General features: G+C 53.5%; 1 protein-coding gene across 1 annotated transcript; it reads left to right on the forward strand.

Annotated features, from left to right (window-relative positions):
• Nucleotides 1–216: 216 nt before the first annotated feature.
• Nucleotides 217–1049, forward strand: LOC141474800 (feather keratin Cos2-3-like). The gene is made up of 2 exons (XM_074162879.1): nucleotides 217–277; nucleotides 742–1049. Exon 2 carries the CDS (start codon nucleotides 744–746, stop codon nucleotides 1047–1049), a length of 306 nt encoding a protein of 101 aa, XP_074018980.1. The 5' UTR covers nucleotides 217–277; nucleotides 742–743.
• The last annotated feature ends 12703 nt before the right edge of the window (nucleotides 1050–13752 follow it).

Raw genomic sequence — 13752 nt, forward strand, 5'->3', positions numbered from 1 at the left:
ACATTCCTGCCCCAGAAATCATGGGGTCTCTCAGTCCCAGCACTCAGAAGAAACCTCCGTGAGGGAAGGTGGACAGCGTAAGCCAGGAAATGAGAAAACAATCACCCAGTCCATGTCATTAGCTGGGATGTTTTCTGCTCCTCATGAGCAGCTTAGAAAACTGCCACTTCTGTAGAAGCTTCCTCTGGGCCTGGGGCAGGCCAGGGCCACCATAAAAGCCAGCCCAACTCCTCGCTCTCTCATCCACTTCTCTCTCCTCCTTCTCCTTGGGAACCAGGTGAGTCTGAAGTCCTTTCCCTATGCTGTTTTCCGCTCACACAAATGTGAACTTCTCCATCCTCTGGTGGGCTGTGATGCTTCTTGCCACGTGAGGGTGAAGAATGGTGAAGGTCTGACTCAGAGAGTGTCCGGGACTTGGCTGAGAGAGCTCTTCTGTTAAGAGACAGGCAGAAGCCTCCTTGGGCCTGGAGACACTTTTGTTACCTTGAAGAGGATCTACATCTTGGCTGAGATTGTACTTCGCTGAAAAGACTGGCAACAGCCGGCTTGGGCCTGGGTGATCCTTAGAAAATTGTATCTGCAAACCCTTTTGCCCCACTGCACAGTTTCTACCTCCTGACTCAGCAGGTGCCTTTGATATGCTTGGGGTGGAGGGACAGACTCCTGGTAAACTGCTCCTCATGTGTGCCTGTGCTCTACTGCCTCTCTGCCCTCTCTCCCAGGTGTACCTGCAGCCCAGAGACATGTCCTGCTACAAACAGTGCCAGCCCTGCCGGCCCTGTGGCCTGACCCCACTGGCCAACAGCTGCAACGAGCCCTGTGTCAGGCAGTGCCAGAAATCCACTGTTGTCGTCCAGCCCTCTCCCGTGGTGGTGGCCCTGCCCGGACCCATCCTCAGCTCCTTCCCTCAGAACACTCTGGTGGGATCCTCCACCTCTGCTGCTGTTGGCAGCATCCTCAGCTGTAATGGAGTGCCCATCACGTCTGGGTGCTGTGACCTTTCTGGCATTTCCAGCCACTACTATGGCAGAAGGTGCCTCCCTTGCTAAATCCATTGGTGACAGCCCTGTCAAGGACCCCCAGGAACCTGATGCTGGACTGAAGACCGAGCTCCTGGCCATGGATTTCAGAGAGGCTGAGCATCCAGTGCTGCCCTTCCAAAGGAATGCTGCTGGGGCTCTCTGAATACATGGAGAGAGTCTAACTTCCCTGCCTCATTCTCTCTCCCATCTCTTGTCTTCTGTTCTTCTGGGGTGAAAGACCCACTAAGCCCATGTGGGCCATCTGCTGGCACCTCTCCCCCTGTGGGACACACCTATGGGATCTCAGCTGTAACCAATGGGCACAGACTTCTGGCAGCTGCTGGTTGTCTCCCTGCTCTGGTCGCCTCCTCTACAAGTGAACTTGTTTCTCATTTCAGAGTCATTAAAGTTTTCTGCATCCTCACCTCTGCCTCCATGTAATCCTTTTCTTGGGTACATTGTTTCATATTGCCAAGGAAGAATGGCATTGTCTTGGGTGGTGGGAAATAAGGTGGGGGCACAAGCAGAAGAGGAAGGGGAGAGTGGGACACAGGGCAATGGGTCTCTTCCAGTCACTGTCTCTTGGAGCTGAGGAAGACGTTACTGAGCTCCTGCACAGCCAGTGGGTATCAGGCCCTGTATTCCAGCATCTCTGCTCACATATCATCCCCTGGCATCAGAGCATGTTCTGCAACAGGGACATTGACCACTGCTTTCCCTTAGAGAGGAGCCCAGTGCTTTTGGATGCTCTGAGGGACCAACAGCTCACAAGCCTGTGCATAAAGGAATTCCTCCTGCTCTGGATAGTCCTGTGCTGGGAAAAGAACCTCAGTCAGAAGCTTGCCCCAAAGGATGCAGGAGTGACAATGGTGTGAGAAAAAGCCTTCAAAACAGCCCCTGAACTTCTTCTCCTCATCCTCCCTCTTGTCCTTAAAATGAGGGAGCATGGCCTGCACCCAAGGGCAAGGATATTGAGGGCAGGTCACCTCTTCATCCAAAGAGTTCCATGCACAGACCAGCAGTTACACAGATGTGCAGGGCTAATGGGACTCATAAGTTGATGTTAAAACCAGCCTGGCCAGGCCACACCTGAGGGCACTCATTTCTCTCACACAACCCCACCTCCCATCAGACAGGGCACCCCAAGGACATGAGAGTCTTTCACTACCTTCTCTTTCTTCTCAGGCCACTGACACTGTCCCCTCCTGGAAGAAGAACTTGTCCTGCAGATCCCTGGGTGTAGAGGGGAAGCAGCGCTGCCAGGGGACACCTGAGGGCTCCCACCCTTGCCTTGCACAGACACATCCCCTCCCTCCCCTGGGTTCTTGCACAGCCAAGGAAGCTCCCTGCACCAGAGTGTCACGCACAGCACAGAGGTACAAGGCACTGTCAGAGACCTCGACTTCCTCCAGCTGCAGGAGGCTGTATTTCCCCGTGGTGTTCAGCTCGGTGGTGAAACGGCCACTGCGATTGGGGCCAGCTCTAGCCTGATAGGAGACCAGCTGGGGACCTTGGGTTTCTTCTGTTTGTACCAGAACAAGCCATCAAATCTGGAGGTGTGGTATGTGCAGGTTGTCTGGAAGGCGTCTCTCTGCTTCACTGTGACTTGTCCTTCTTGCTGGGTGACAGTGACCTGTCCCATGGTGCCTGGAAGAAATCAAGGGTCAGTGACTGAGCAGGGCAAGGCTCCGAGATGTAAAACAAGAGCAGAGGCAAAATGTCAGAGGAGAAGACTCCCTGTGCCTTTCTCTGCAGCAAGAGCCCCATGGATGGGAACAGCAAGGCGGTGAGTATCTTTGGGCAGGAGGCCTGAGACCTCAGCTCAGCTTGGATCCCATGGCACAATAATGCCAATTACCTCCCACAGGGATACCCCCAGAGGAGAGCTGTGCTTTCACCCAAGTCTTTGGTCACCACTCTCCTGCTGCCTGGAGTCACCAGGGAACGGCAAGTGGTGTCTGGCCCTCCTGTGATGGCCCCAGGACTCCTCCAGAGAGGTGAGAGATCAAGGGAACTCCAGTGAGAAGTTTCATCCTGCTCTCTATTTCCTGTCTTCTCAGGAGGCTCCAAGGTCATGGAAGGGAGGCAAACGGAAGCCCAGGCACTGCAGACTTGCAGGGGGAATTGATAGTCAGGGCAAGCTGCATGATATGTGCCAGCCAGGAGAGAGACTGGGAGACCCTAAGAGTGTGAGTGGGATGAGAGAGCTCTCATGTCCCTGCATCAACTTGCAAAATCCCCTGTGTGTCAGAAAATGTGTACTGCCGAGATAGAAAAGAGCTTCTGCAATGACATGGCTGTGAAACACTGGGCCCAGACAGATCAGAAGAGAGAGGCAGCGAGAGGTGGATGGTTGGCAAGAGAAAAGGAAGGCAAGGGGTCTGTGATGGTCAGGAGAGAAGATGTTTCTTCTCAGCCTCCTCTTTTCTTTTCCATCAGTAGCAGTATCTTGAGAAAGCAGGTAAAACCACATTTGTGATCTGATGTTCCCAACTCTTGCCCATAATTCAAGAGCAGCTCCTGCAGAGATCTGTTGAGGGGGTGAGGGTCTCCTGGGAAGAAGAGGAATCCTGCCTCCAGTCAAAGCCAATGCTTACCCAGTGGTTGCCTCAGGAAGGCAGCGAGGACGAGATACCCGAGGTGCATGCTGAGACCGATCCTCCTGCGTCTGTGAGAGAGACTCAGAAAACCCACACGTCCCCACCAAGAGTCCCGAGAGAGCAGAGCTGCCGGAAATGACTCTGCAGGGGGAGCAAAGAATGAAATGGGGAGGAGAAATGGATGGTTCTTGGCACATCTCAAATGCCTGCACTGTCTTCTTCTCTCCTCCAGTAGTGACACATGTTGCTCCCACAGCCAACACCTTCTGCCTTTCCAAGGTAAGGGCTTCAAGGGGGACAGGCCTGCACCTGAGGACCCCCTTCTCTGACACATCCTCCTGTGCAACACCTTGGAGTCTCTCCTTCCCTGAGGCCTCTGTCTTCCCTCTCTCCATCCTCAAGCCCTTGGCTGGGTTGGCCTCTCCAGGCTCCTGCACAGTGTCTAGTCCCAAGCTCCTGTCAGCACAGCCAAGGCTGCAGCTCCCACAAACACAATGGTCAACAGCCCAAAACCCTGCAGACACCAACTGTCCTACTCACCCCCTCAGGTACTGGGGACTTTCTTCCTCTGTTCTAAAGAAGCTATCTCAGGAACCAATAAATCATGTTTCCTGCCACGCTTCCCATCCCATCTCATAAATCAGCTTCTGAAAAACTCATTGGGGAAACAAAACACACTCAAACCCAAACAAACACTCCTCCCACTGGACTATAACCCTTCCATTTTTAATTTCTTCAGCACAGGTAGGATCTGCATTTGTCCTTTCCTTATTTTTAGCATTTAACAAAACAACCAACCCACCTATCTTTACTCTTTCCATGGCATAATTCAGGTTGGATGGGACCTGTGCAGGTCACCCACTCCAAGTTCTTGGTGCCAACAAGAGAAGCAGCTGATTTAGCCTAAGCAATGCTGCAGTTGCTTTTGGAGAAGAATTCTAACCAAGCCATCGGGCTGGCACCTTGCTGCCTGGTGCTGCACTTGGGGAGCACAACTGGGAGCTGGACTCCTTCCAAGGGAGGCAGGTCACAGTTGGGGGGACCTGAGTGGGAGCCTTCCAGGCCAGGTGAGGACCCTTGGAAAATGCCAGCTCTGCTGGGAGCCTCTCAGGGCACAAGGCTTTTCCTCCCGGTGCCTGTGCAGTGTTGGGCACAGCCTTCTGTCACCACTTCTGTGGCTGTGGAGACTGCTCCAGTGCTAAAAGCAGATGGAGATGGTCATCTCAGCAGAGCAGCTCCATGAGCCCAAATGAGCCAGGTTAACTGACAGATGTCAGGGCTTGGCTCAGGCAGCTGAAATCTGCTCCTGATGACACCTGCGAATTAATAGTAGTTTGTCTTTTGAAGAGAGAGTATTTATCTGAAGGCAGCTTCATCAGGCCACCTTCCTCTCTGGTGTCCCACCCCCAGCATTGGCAGCTGCAGGTCATGGGGCTCACCCCACACACACAGCCCTTTGCTGCCACATGAGCATGTCAGGATGGCACCTCTCCCTGCACTGAAGCTGGAATTGGTCCCAGACCTCCGACAACTGCCCTACGGTGATCCCCGTCACCAGGGATGGGCTGGTTCTTGTCAGACTCTGGGATTCTTTTGACTTGTAAAGTGAGAACCCCTGGAGCCGCAGCATTCGGGATGGTCTCCATCTTTGACTTTGTCTCTTGCACATGATCTTGCCTGACATTGCCAGGGCACAGGGGCAGAGAGCTGCTGGTGGAATCCTGGTTCTCAGAGTGTGGGGAGAGGCTGGGCTTCCTCCTGTGCATCTGCCTCTGTCTGTGCCTGAGGGCGCATTTGTGCCTCGGTGTTTGCATTTGTGTAGGCATTTGCAAATGCACAAGTGAGAGTGAGTGTCTGCCCTTGTGTGTGTGAACAAGGGCACTTCTGTGTGTGTTTGTGCTCGTGTTTGTGTCCATGCATGTTTTTGGGGTGAGCAAGTGCGTGTGTGAGTGTACTTCTGTGGGCACGTGTGTGCAGATGGGTACGTGTGTGTCCGTGTTTGTACAGGACCTTGCATATATATGTACAGGCACGTGTGAGTGTGCAAGTGTGAATAAGCATGTATGAAGACTTTTATGACTTGAGAGTAACTTCATTAATTAACCCTCATTTCAGTGTGCAGCAGTCAGCACTTGCAGCCTGCAGGAGTCTGGGCTGGCAGCAGACACACCATCCTCTTTTGCGGCCTTGCTTCTGGCACATGAGCTGGGGACGTTCCAGACCCCAGGTCTCCCTGAAGGAGATGACAAAGGCCACCAGGAAGATTTTCCTGCATTCTTCTACCAGGGAGGTATATGAGACACCTGCTGATATGAGGCTGGGGCTGGGGTTGTCTCCCAAGAGAGCACAGGGCAATGAGGGCCCATGGATGCCACATGCTGGGAGCAGCATGGGGCAAGCTTTTCTTTGTGGTTTGTTTTGTTTTCCTTTGTTTTATCATTAGTCATGCAGATTGGAGAAGGAAAGGTACAGTAGCTCTTTACATCAACTGCCATGGCTGAAGTTCAAGAGGAAAATATGGAACCAGTTTTGAGGTTTCTCCGTCTCAAGACGAGAGAGACACAGTTGCTGTTGTGGAGGATGGATGTACCTGCAGTTATTAATAGTGGTCAAGATTAACAAATGGCTAATATGCAAATGCAATGGCTCATGTGTGTGCATCCAGTTCCTTACCAGACACTGGAGCTTTCCATGCGTGCTTCCACCACTGAGAAGAAGAAGACTGTACTCTCATGTAGTGTGCTATGGGAATATTGAATCCTTATCTGCATAAGTTGGTCTGCAATGGGCAGGCAACATTACATGGCTGAAAGCAGAGTTTCCTCAAGCCTGAGGATGTCAAAACACTATACTATAGAGCTTGGTAGATGAAGGAAGCTTCACCAGCACAGCCTTTTTTCTCATGCCTGCCCTCAGTGTTTGCAGCCTATCCAAGTCTGGCTTGTCCCAGACACAGTCACCTGTGGCCATGGGAGCACCTCACTGCAACACCTCTCCCTGTGCTGGGGATGACCACGTTCTCCCTAGTATCCCTGAGGAGACCGCAAGGAGCCCAGGGGGCTGTAGGGCTTCATTTGCATGTTGGTCTCTTTGCTTATTGGTCACAAACAGGAAAAGCACATAGGCCTTTGGCAACAAGGGCTGTTCTCTCTGGTCTGCTCTGCCCCTCAGGCAGAGACGTTGCACCTGAGCTGGCTGAACATTTGGAAATAACCTGATGGCTTGACTCAAATCCAGTTTAAGTATTTTTTACTTAATGAAGACAGAAAACAACCCCACAAACATCAGTGAAAAAGTGCTCTGAGGCCTCTGTTCGGGGCTGGCTGGTGTTGAGCTTCGTCCTTAGTCGTGGACTGGCAGGAATTTACTATACCTGAGTCTGAGGGGGCTGAGAACAAGCCCCTTGCGTGGTGGTTCCTAGCAGGCTCTGCCCTCCTATGCAAGCTGCAGAAGGCGAGAAAACCAGAACACTAGAGTCCAAGTCAGCCAGTCAGGGTCAGCGAAGTCCACAGCCACTGACAGTGTCCTCTCCTGAAAGACGATCTTGTCCTGCAGATACCTGGGTGTACAGAGAAAGCAGCGCAGCCAGGGGACACCTGAGGTCCCCTTCCCCCACCCTCAGCCTTGCACAGACACATCCTCTCCCTCCCCTGGGTTCTTGCACAGCCAAGGAAGCTCCATGCACCAGGGTGTCTTGCACAGCACAGAGGTACAAGGCACTGTCAGAGACCTCGACTTCCTCCAGCTGCAGGAGGCTGTATTTCCCCGTGGTGTTCAGCTTGGTGGTGAAACGGCCACTGCGCTTGGGGAGAGCTGATGCATGATAAGAGATCAGCTGAGGACCTTGTCCTTTCCTCTGTTTGTACCAGAGCAAGCCTCGAAAATCAGAGCTCTGGTATGTGCAGGTTGTTTGGAAGGTGTCTCTCTGCTTCACTGTGACTTGTCCTTCTTGCTGGGTGACGGTGACCTGTCCCATAGTGCCTGGAAGAAAGTGAACATTAGCAGCTCTGCAGGGAAAGGCTCTGGGAAGAAAACCAGGAGCTCATGCAAAACCCATGCAGAGAAGGTTCCCTGTCCTTTCCACTGCAGGAATATCTTGAGGCCTGGGGACAGCAGGTGGAGAGTAGTTCTGGGCAGCAGCTGAGAGTTCTCACCAAGCATGGGTGCTAAGCTCTGTCCTTACTCCTCCTCTCTGCTCCTGCTGCTACTGCTCAGAGGATCAGGGAACAGCCTGTAATGCCTGAACTTCATGTGCTGGGACCAGCAGTCATCCAGCCAGTAGAGTGGTCCACAAACCTGTGGCAAATATTTCATCCTCCTTCTCCCTCCTTGTCATCTCTGAAGGCTCTTGGCTCCCAGGATATACATAATACTGAGCATGAAAAGAAGGATCTCTGGCTGTGTCGACAACCAGGAGAAAAGTGGAAGCCATAGCAGGAAAGCCACAGCAGACATGTGCCAGCCAGGAGGCAGAACGGGACACCCTGGTAATGTCAGTGGCATGAGAGCTGTAAGATCCTGGGGTAAGCTTTGACAAGTGCTGCCAATTTGCATTGGAAAGGGAGAAATGTGGGAGTGAGAGAGAGCTGAGACCTCCTATGGTGAGATCAGGTGGATCAGGAGAGGTAGAGAGAAATGGATGGAAGGTGAGAGCAAAGCAGCAGAAGAGGTCTGAGGTATCTCTTCTCTCTCTTTTCAAACAGTAAGAGCATCTTGAGTGAATACATGTGAAACAACAAATGTGAGCTCATATTTCCTCTAATTCCAGAGTAGTTCTCTGCATCATCCTGACAAGGCTGGCAAGGGTTTCCTTGAAGAAGAAAAAATATGCATTGATGAAAACCAGGACTTACCCAGCCATTGTCCCAGGAAGACCACAAGAACGAGATATCCGAGGTGCATGTCGAGACCAACCTGCCTGTTTGTCAAGTGAGAGAGAGTCAGAAAAGCACCTCCCAGCCCCGAGATGACAGAGCTGCCGGAAACAACTCTGTTGGGGGAGCAAAGGAAGAAGCAGGGGAGAGCAGTGATCTGTTCTTCCTGGGTCTGAAGTGCTCCAGAGTTGGAGACTCTACCACCTCTCTGGGCAGCCTGTTCCAGGGCTCTGCCACCCTCAAAGTAAAGAAGTTCCTCCTCATATTTAGATGGAACTTCCATGTTCAAGTTTGTGCCCGTTACCTCTTGTCCTGTCACTGGGCACCACTGGAAAAAGACTGGCCCCATCCTCCTGACACCCACCCTTTAAGTATTTATAGGCGTTGATCAGATCCCCCCTCAGTTGTCTGTTCTCTAGACTAAAAAGACCAAAGTTCCTCAGTCTTTCCTCACAAGAGAGACACTCCAGTCCCTCATGATCTCTGTAGACCTTTACTGTACCCTCTCCAGCAGTTCCCTGTCCTTCTTGAACTGGGGAGCCCAGAACTAGACACAGTGCTCCAGATGTGGCCTCACCAAGGCAGAGTAGAGAGGGAGGATGACCTCCCTCAACTTCCTGGCCACACTCTTCTTGATGCACCCTAGGATGCCATTGGCCTTCTTGGCCACAAGGGCACATTGCTGACTCATGAGCAACCTGTTGTCCACCAGGATTCCCAGGTCCTTTTCAACAGAGCTGCTCTCCAGCAGGTCACCCCCAACCTGTATTGGTGCAGGGCGTTATTCCTCCCCAGGTGCAGCACCCTACACTTGCCCTTGTTGAACTTCATTAGGTTCCTCTCTGCCCAACTCTCCAGCAGCTGTGCTGTCCACATTGAATGGCAGCACAGCCTTCTACTGTGTCAGTCACCCCTCCCAGTTTTGTGTCATCAGCAAACTTGCTGAAGGTACACTCTGTCCCCTCATCCAGGCCATTGATGAATATGTTGAACAAAATTGAACCCAGTACTGACCATTGGGGAACACCACTTGTTACAGACCTCCAACTGTGCCTCTAATCATGACCCTCTGAGCTCTGTCCTTCAGACAGTTTTCAATCCACCTCACTGTCCATTCATCTAACCCACACTTCCTAAGGTCACCTATGAGGATGCTGTGGAAGACTGTGTTGAAAGCCTTGCTGAAGTCAAGGTAGACAACATCCGCTGCCCTTCTGTCATCTATCCATCCAGTCATGCCATCGTGCAAGGCTATCAGGTTAGTCAGACATGACTTCCCCTTGCTGAATCCGTGGTGACTACTTCTGGTAGCTTTCTTTTTTTCCATATGCTTTGAGATTATGCCCAGAATGAGCCATTCCATCATCTTTCCAGGGATGGAGGTGTGGCTGGCCGGCCTGTAGTTTCCTGGTTCCTCCTTCTTGTCCTTTTTGAGGACTGTAGTGACACTGGCTTTCCTCCAGTCCTCGGGCACCTTGCCTGTTCTCCAGGACCTTTCAAAGATGATGGAGAATGGCCCAGCAATGACTTATGTCAACTCCCTCAGCACTCATGGGTGCATCCATTCAGAACCCATGGACTTGTGGATGTCCAGTTTACTTAACTGATTTTAATTGATCTTCCTCAACTAAAGGGAAGTCTCCCTTCATCTAGACTTTCTCTGTTACTTCCAAATTCTGGGACTCCTGAGGGCTGGCCTGAGTAGTATAGACTGAAGCGAGGAAGGCATTTGAAAAATTACTTGAAAAAACCCTTCTTGTTGACTTTGACATCCCTTGCCAGGTTTAATTCCAAGGAGGCCTTGGCTTTCCTCATTTCCTCCCTGCATCCTCTGACCGCATTCCTGTAATCTTCCCAAGTGGTCAGTCCTTTCTTCCGCACACTGTAATCTTCCTTCTTCCACTAGAGGTTTTTCAGAAGTTCCCTGCGCAACTACACAGGTCTCATGCTTCCCTTGCCTGATTTCTTGCTCTTAAGAATTCATGGATCCTGAGCTTGGAGAAAGCAATATTTGAATATCAACCAGATGTCTTGAGCCCCCCTGCTTTCCAGAGCCTTAATCCATGGGATTACTCCAAACAGTTTCTAGAAAAGGTCAAAGTTAGCCCTCCTGAAGTCCAAGGCTTCAGTCCTACTTGTTGTTCTGCACATACCACCCATGATCCTGAACTCTATCTTTTCATGATCACTGCACCCAAGGCTGCCCCCAACCTTAATGTCAGAGGAGAACACGACTTGTGCTACTGACCGCTTCACCAGCAATCCCAATGTCCTGAAATCAATCCTCATTGCCCTTGGACTTCTTTTCACTACTTCACCACTGCCTACCTGGAAAATCAAAAGGAGGTAATAATATGCGGGCCGTACTAGGGAAGGAAGGTTCTTCTTTACATCATTAACCAGGGCTCCAGGGAGGCTGCAGACCTCCCCATTTAGAGGGTCTGGTCTGTGTATTGGGCCTTCTGCTGCCTTCAGTAGCGAGTTGCCTGTGACAATGACCTGTCTTTTATTCTCTACTGCACCTGTTTCAATGTGGGGGGACATCTGACTAGATCTTGATGACACCTCTTATGGATGAAGTGGAAATGTTTTCTGGATTGTGTGTGACATGGGATCCATAGGAGGAGAAGCAGAAACAGGGAAAGAGAAGGATCATGGCAATTTCACCCGGAGCAAGCAGTGGAAGACAAATGGAGACAGGGATAAGTGTGGCCAATCCCACGTGACCATGTGTCTGATCCACGGGCTGGCCTGGCCATGCCTGTTGCTCTGCCTTGTTTGTCCACCTGCCAGTACTTCTCTGGAAACACAGTTATCAAGTCCAGCTGGGACAGGCAGCAGGGCTGATCTGTGTCTCTCTGTGCTGAAGGAGCCTCTGCCCATGGGTTTGACCAGCTCTGTCAGTTACTCCAGCCACACAGGGTTCCCTGGGGGCTGGATGGAAAACCACAGTCTCTTCTCAGAAGCCTCCTGCCAGCTCTCACTCACCTCAGACCTCCAGCCCCTCAGAGCAACTTGGCCAATCTCTCTCTGACTCACTCATCCAGTAGGAACCTGGCATCCCTTGAGGCTGCGCTCAGTGTGTCCAGTGCAAGGGTTTCCCCTGTCTCCTGGGCCTCAATTCCAAAGGTGCTGACTCCTGTCAAAGAAGGTCCTGGTGTCATCACTGATCCCCTGTGGGGAGCACTTGTAGGTGCCTGTGACCTCGACACCCCCTTCTCCTGCCGCTGTGGAGCTTGAACTCCTGACTCCGTGGGAATCCGGAGATGGACTCCCGGGGGTACGGGGCGCGGGGGCTGTGGGGCCTAGAGGGTCCCGGTGCCGGTGGGTCGGGGGAAGCGACCCGGGGCGCAGGGCCGGGCGGGGCGAGGCGGCCCCGGCGGGCGGAGCGGCAGCGCCCCCTGGCGGGCCCGCCCGGGGATGTCCCCCCGCCCCCGACACACACGCCCGGCTCCGCCCGCGGCAGTTCCTGCCCGGCCGCAGCCCCGGCTCCTCTCCCCGTGCTTCCCAGGGCGCAGTAATACACCGCCGCGTCCCCGCGCCGGGGCCGGGCGAGCCACAGGGCGCTGGACCGGCGGTCTGCCGCCACCCGCAGCCACCCCGGCGGGGACCGCAGCTCTTTGGAATCTTTGAGACTGCTCACGAGGAATGCGGGGCCTCGGCCCGGGAGCTGACGGTACCAGAGGATGAAATCCGTGGTCTTTTTGTTGGGGTGTGAGCAGTTGATGCTGATGGCGGTGCCCTCGGTGGTCTCTGCCGACGGCTGCTGCTGCACCTGGGCTCTGCCCGCAGCCACTGGAGAGAAGAAAAGAATCACTTTGCTTTAGCAGAAAATGTCATGCAGCAGGAGAGGGGAGAAGACGTCATTTCACATATGATGGGGATATGTTCTGAAAACAAAGTCTGGAGAGACGATTTCTCTGAGAGTGGTTTGTTGGAGACAAGAATGTATGAGGGAAGTTTGGAATGATAGAGTGAAGAAGAGGAGAAAGGAACAAGGAAAAGAGGTGGGCTGAGAGAATGGGTGGATGGATGGATAAAGAAATGGAGTAAAACAGACAGGTCATCTGGGAGTAAATGACCTCATGGAGGGCAGAAGAGATGTCTGCAAAAGGACAACAAAAGGGGAATAAAGTTCGTCAAGGAGCAGGAGGACCAGAAGCGAGTCCCGGGGCCAGTGCTGATCCCACACAGCCCTCATTCCGGTGCCTACAACATCCCGCCGCCAGCCCCACGCACCCAGGAGCAGCGCGGCCAGCCCCGCCAGCCCTGCGCCCCGGCACCGCCGCATCCCGCCGCTCCGCCGCCCGCGCCTCGCTGCCCCCCGCCAGCCCCGGCTCTCTGCTCCGGCCGCCGCGCCTCCTCTCCGCCGCCTCCTCTCCTCTCCGCCGCCGCCAGCTCCGCCCCGGGGCTCAGCCCTGCGCCGGCGCCGCTCGGGGGCTCGCCCGGCCTGAGAGGGCTCAGGGGCTCCGCACGGGCACCCCTTGCGGCAACTGCCAAAGGGACTCTCCCCGTCCTCCTCCAGCAAGAAGAAGCCGGCACAGCGCCAGCTGCAGCCTGGCACAGCAGCAGGGCCTTGGCCCAGGCCATGCACCAGCTTCCCCGAGCTGTCTCCCAGCTCCGGGGCTGGAACCAGCAGCCACGGATTTCCTGTGGGTGGGAGTGATGGGGCTGAGAGCCTCCCTTCAGCTGCCGCTGTGCAGTCCCAGCACAGTGCCCCAAAGCTGTGTTGTGGCAAAGGGAGTGTGAGGACAAGCGTGCCCATGGGTGGCCAGGGGTCAGGGAGGGCAGCGGGGATGGCACAGTGTCAGAATGTATGTGGAGAGACCTCTAGAGGTCATCTGCATCAACACCTGATCAAGGTCACATTTAGTCCAGCGCTGAACAACTCCCAGGATGGAGAATGCAGAGTCTCCGTGGGAAATCCGTTCCTTGACTCACTGTTTCTTTTAGCCTTCTGCTTCTTGAGAATTCCTGGTGTTCCAGCTGCTGTCCATTGCCTCTACTCCTGACACCAGGGACTTCCAGAGTCTAGGGCCATCTTCTCTGCCTCTTCTGAACAAGTGGTTCCTGGAGCTGCTCAGAACACTTGAACTAACACAGCTCAGTGTTCTGCCTGTTCCCCCCGAGGCAGTGTTTGCCAAAGCCTTGGTGGGAGTGCCCTCCTTCCCACCTCTCATGTTGCTCATGAAATCAAGAAACAGTATTGGTCCTACTGCTGATCCCTGCGAGACCCCACTAGTCCGTGTCTGACAG

Source organism: Numenius arquata, chromosome 23 (assembly GCF_964106895.1).
Source record: "Numenius arquata chromosome 23, bNumArq3.hap1.1, whole genome shotgun sequence".
In the NCBI taxonomy this organism is placed as follows: domain Eukaryota; kingdom Metazoa; phylum Chordata; class Aves; order Charadriiformes; family Scolopacidae; genus Numenius; species Numenius arquata.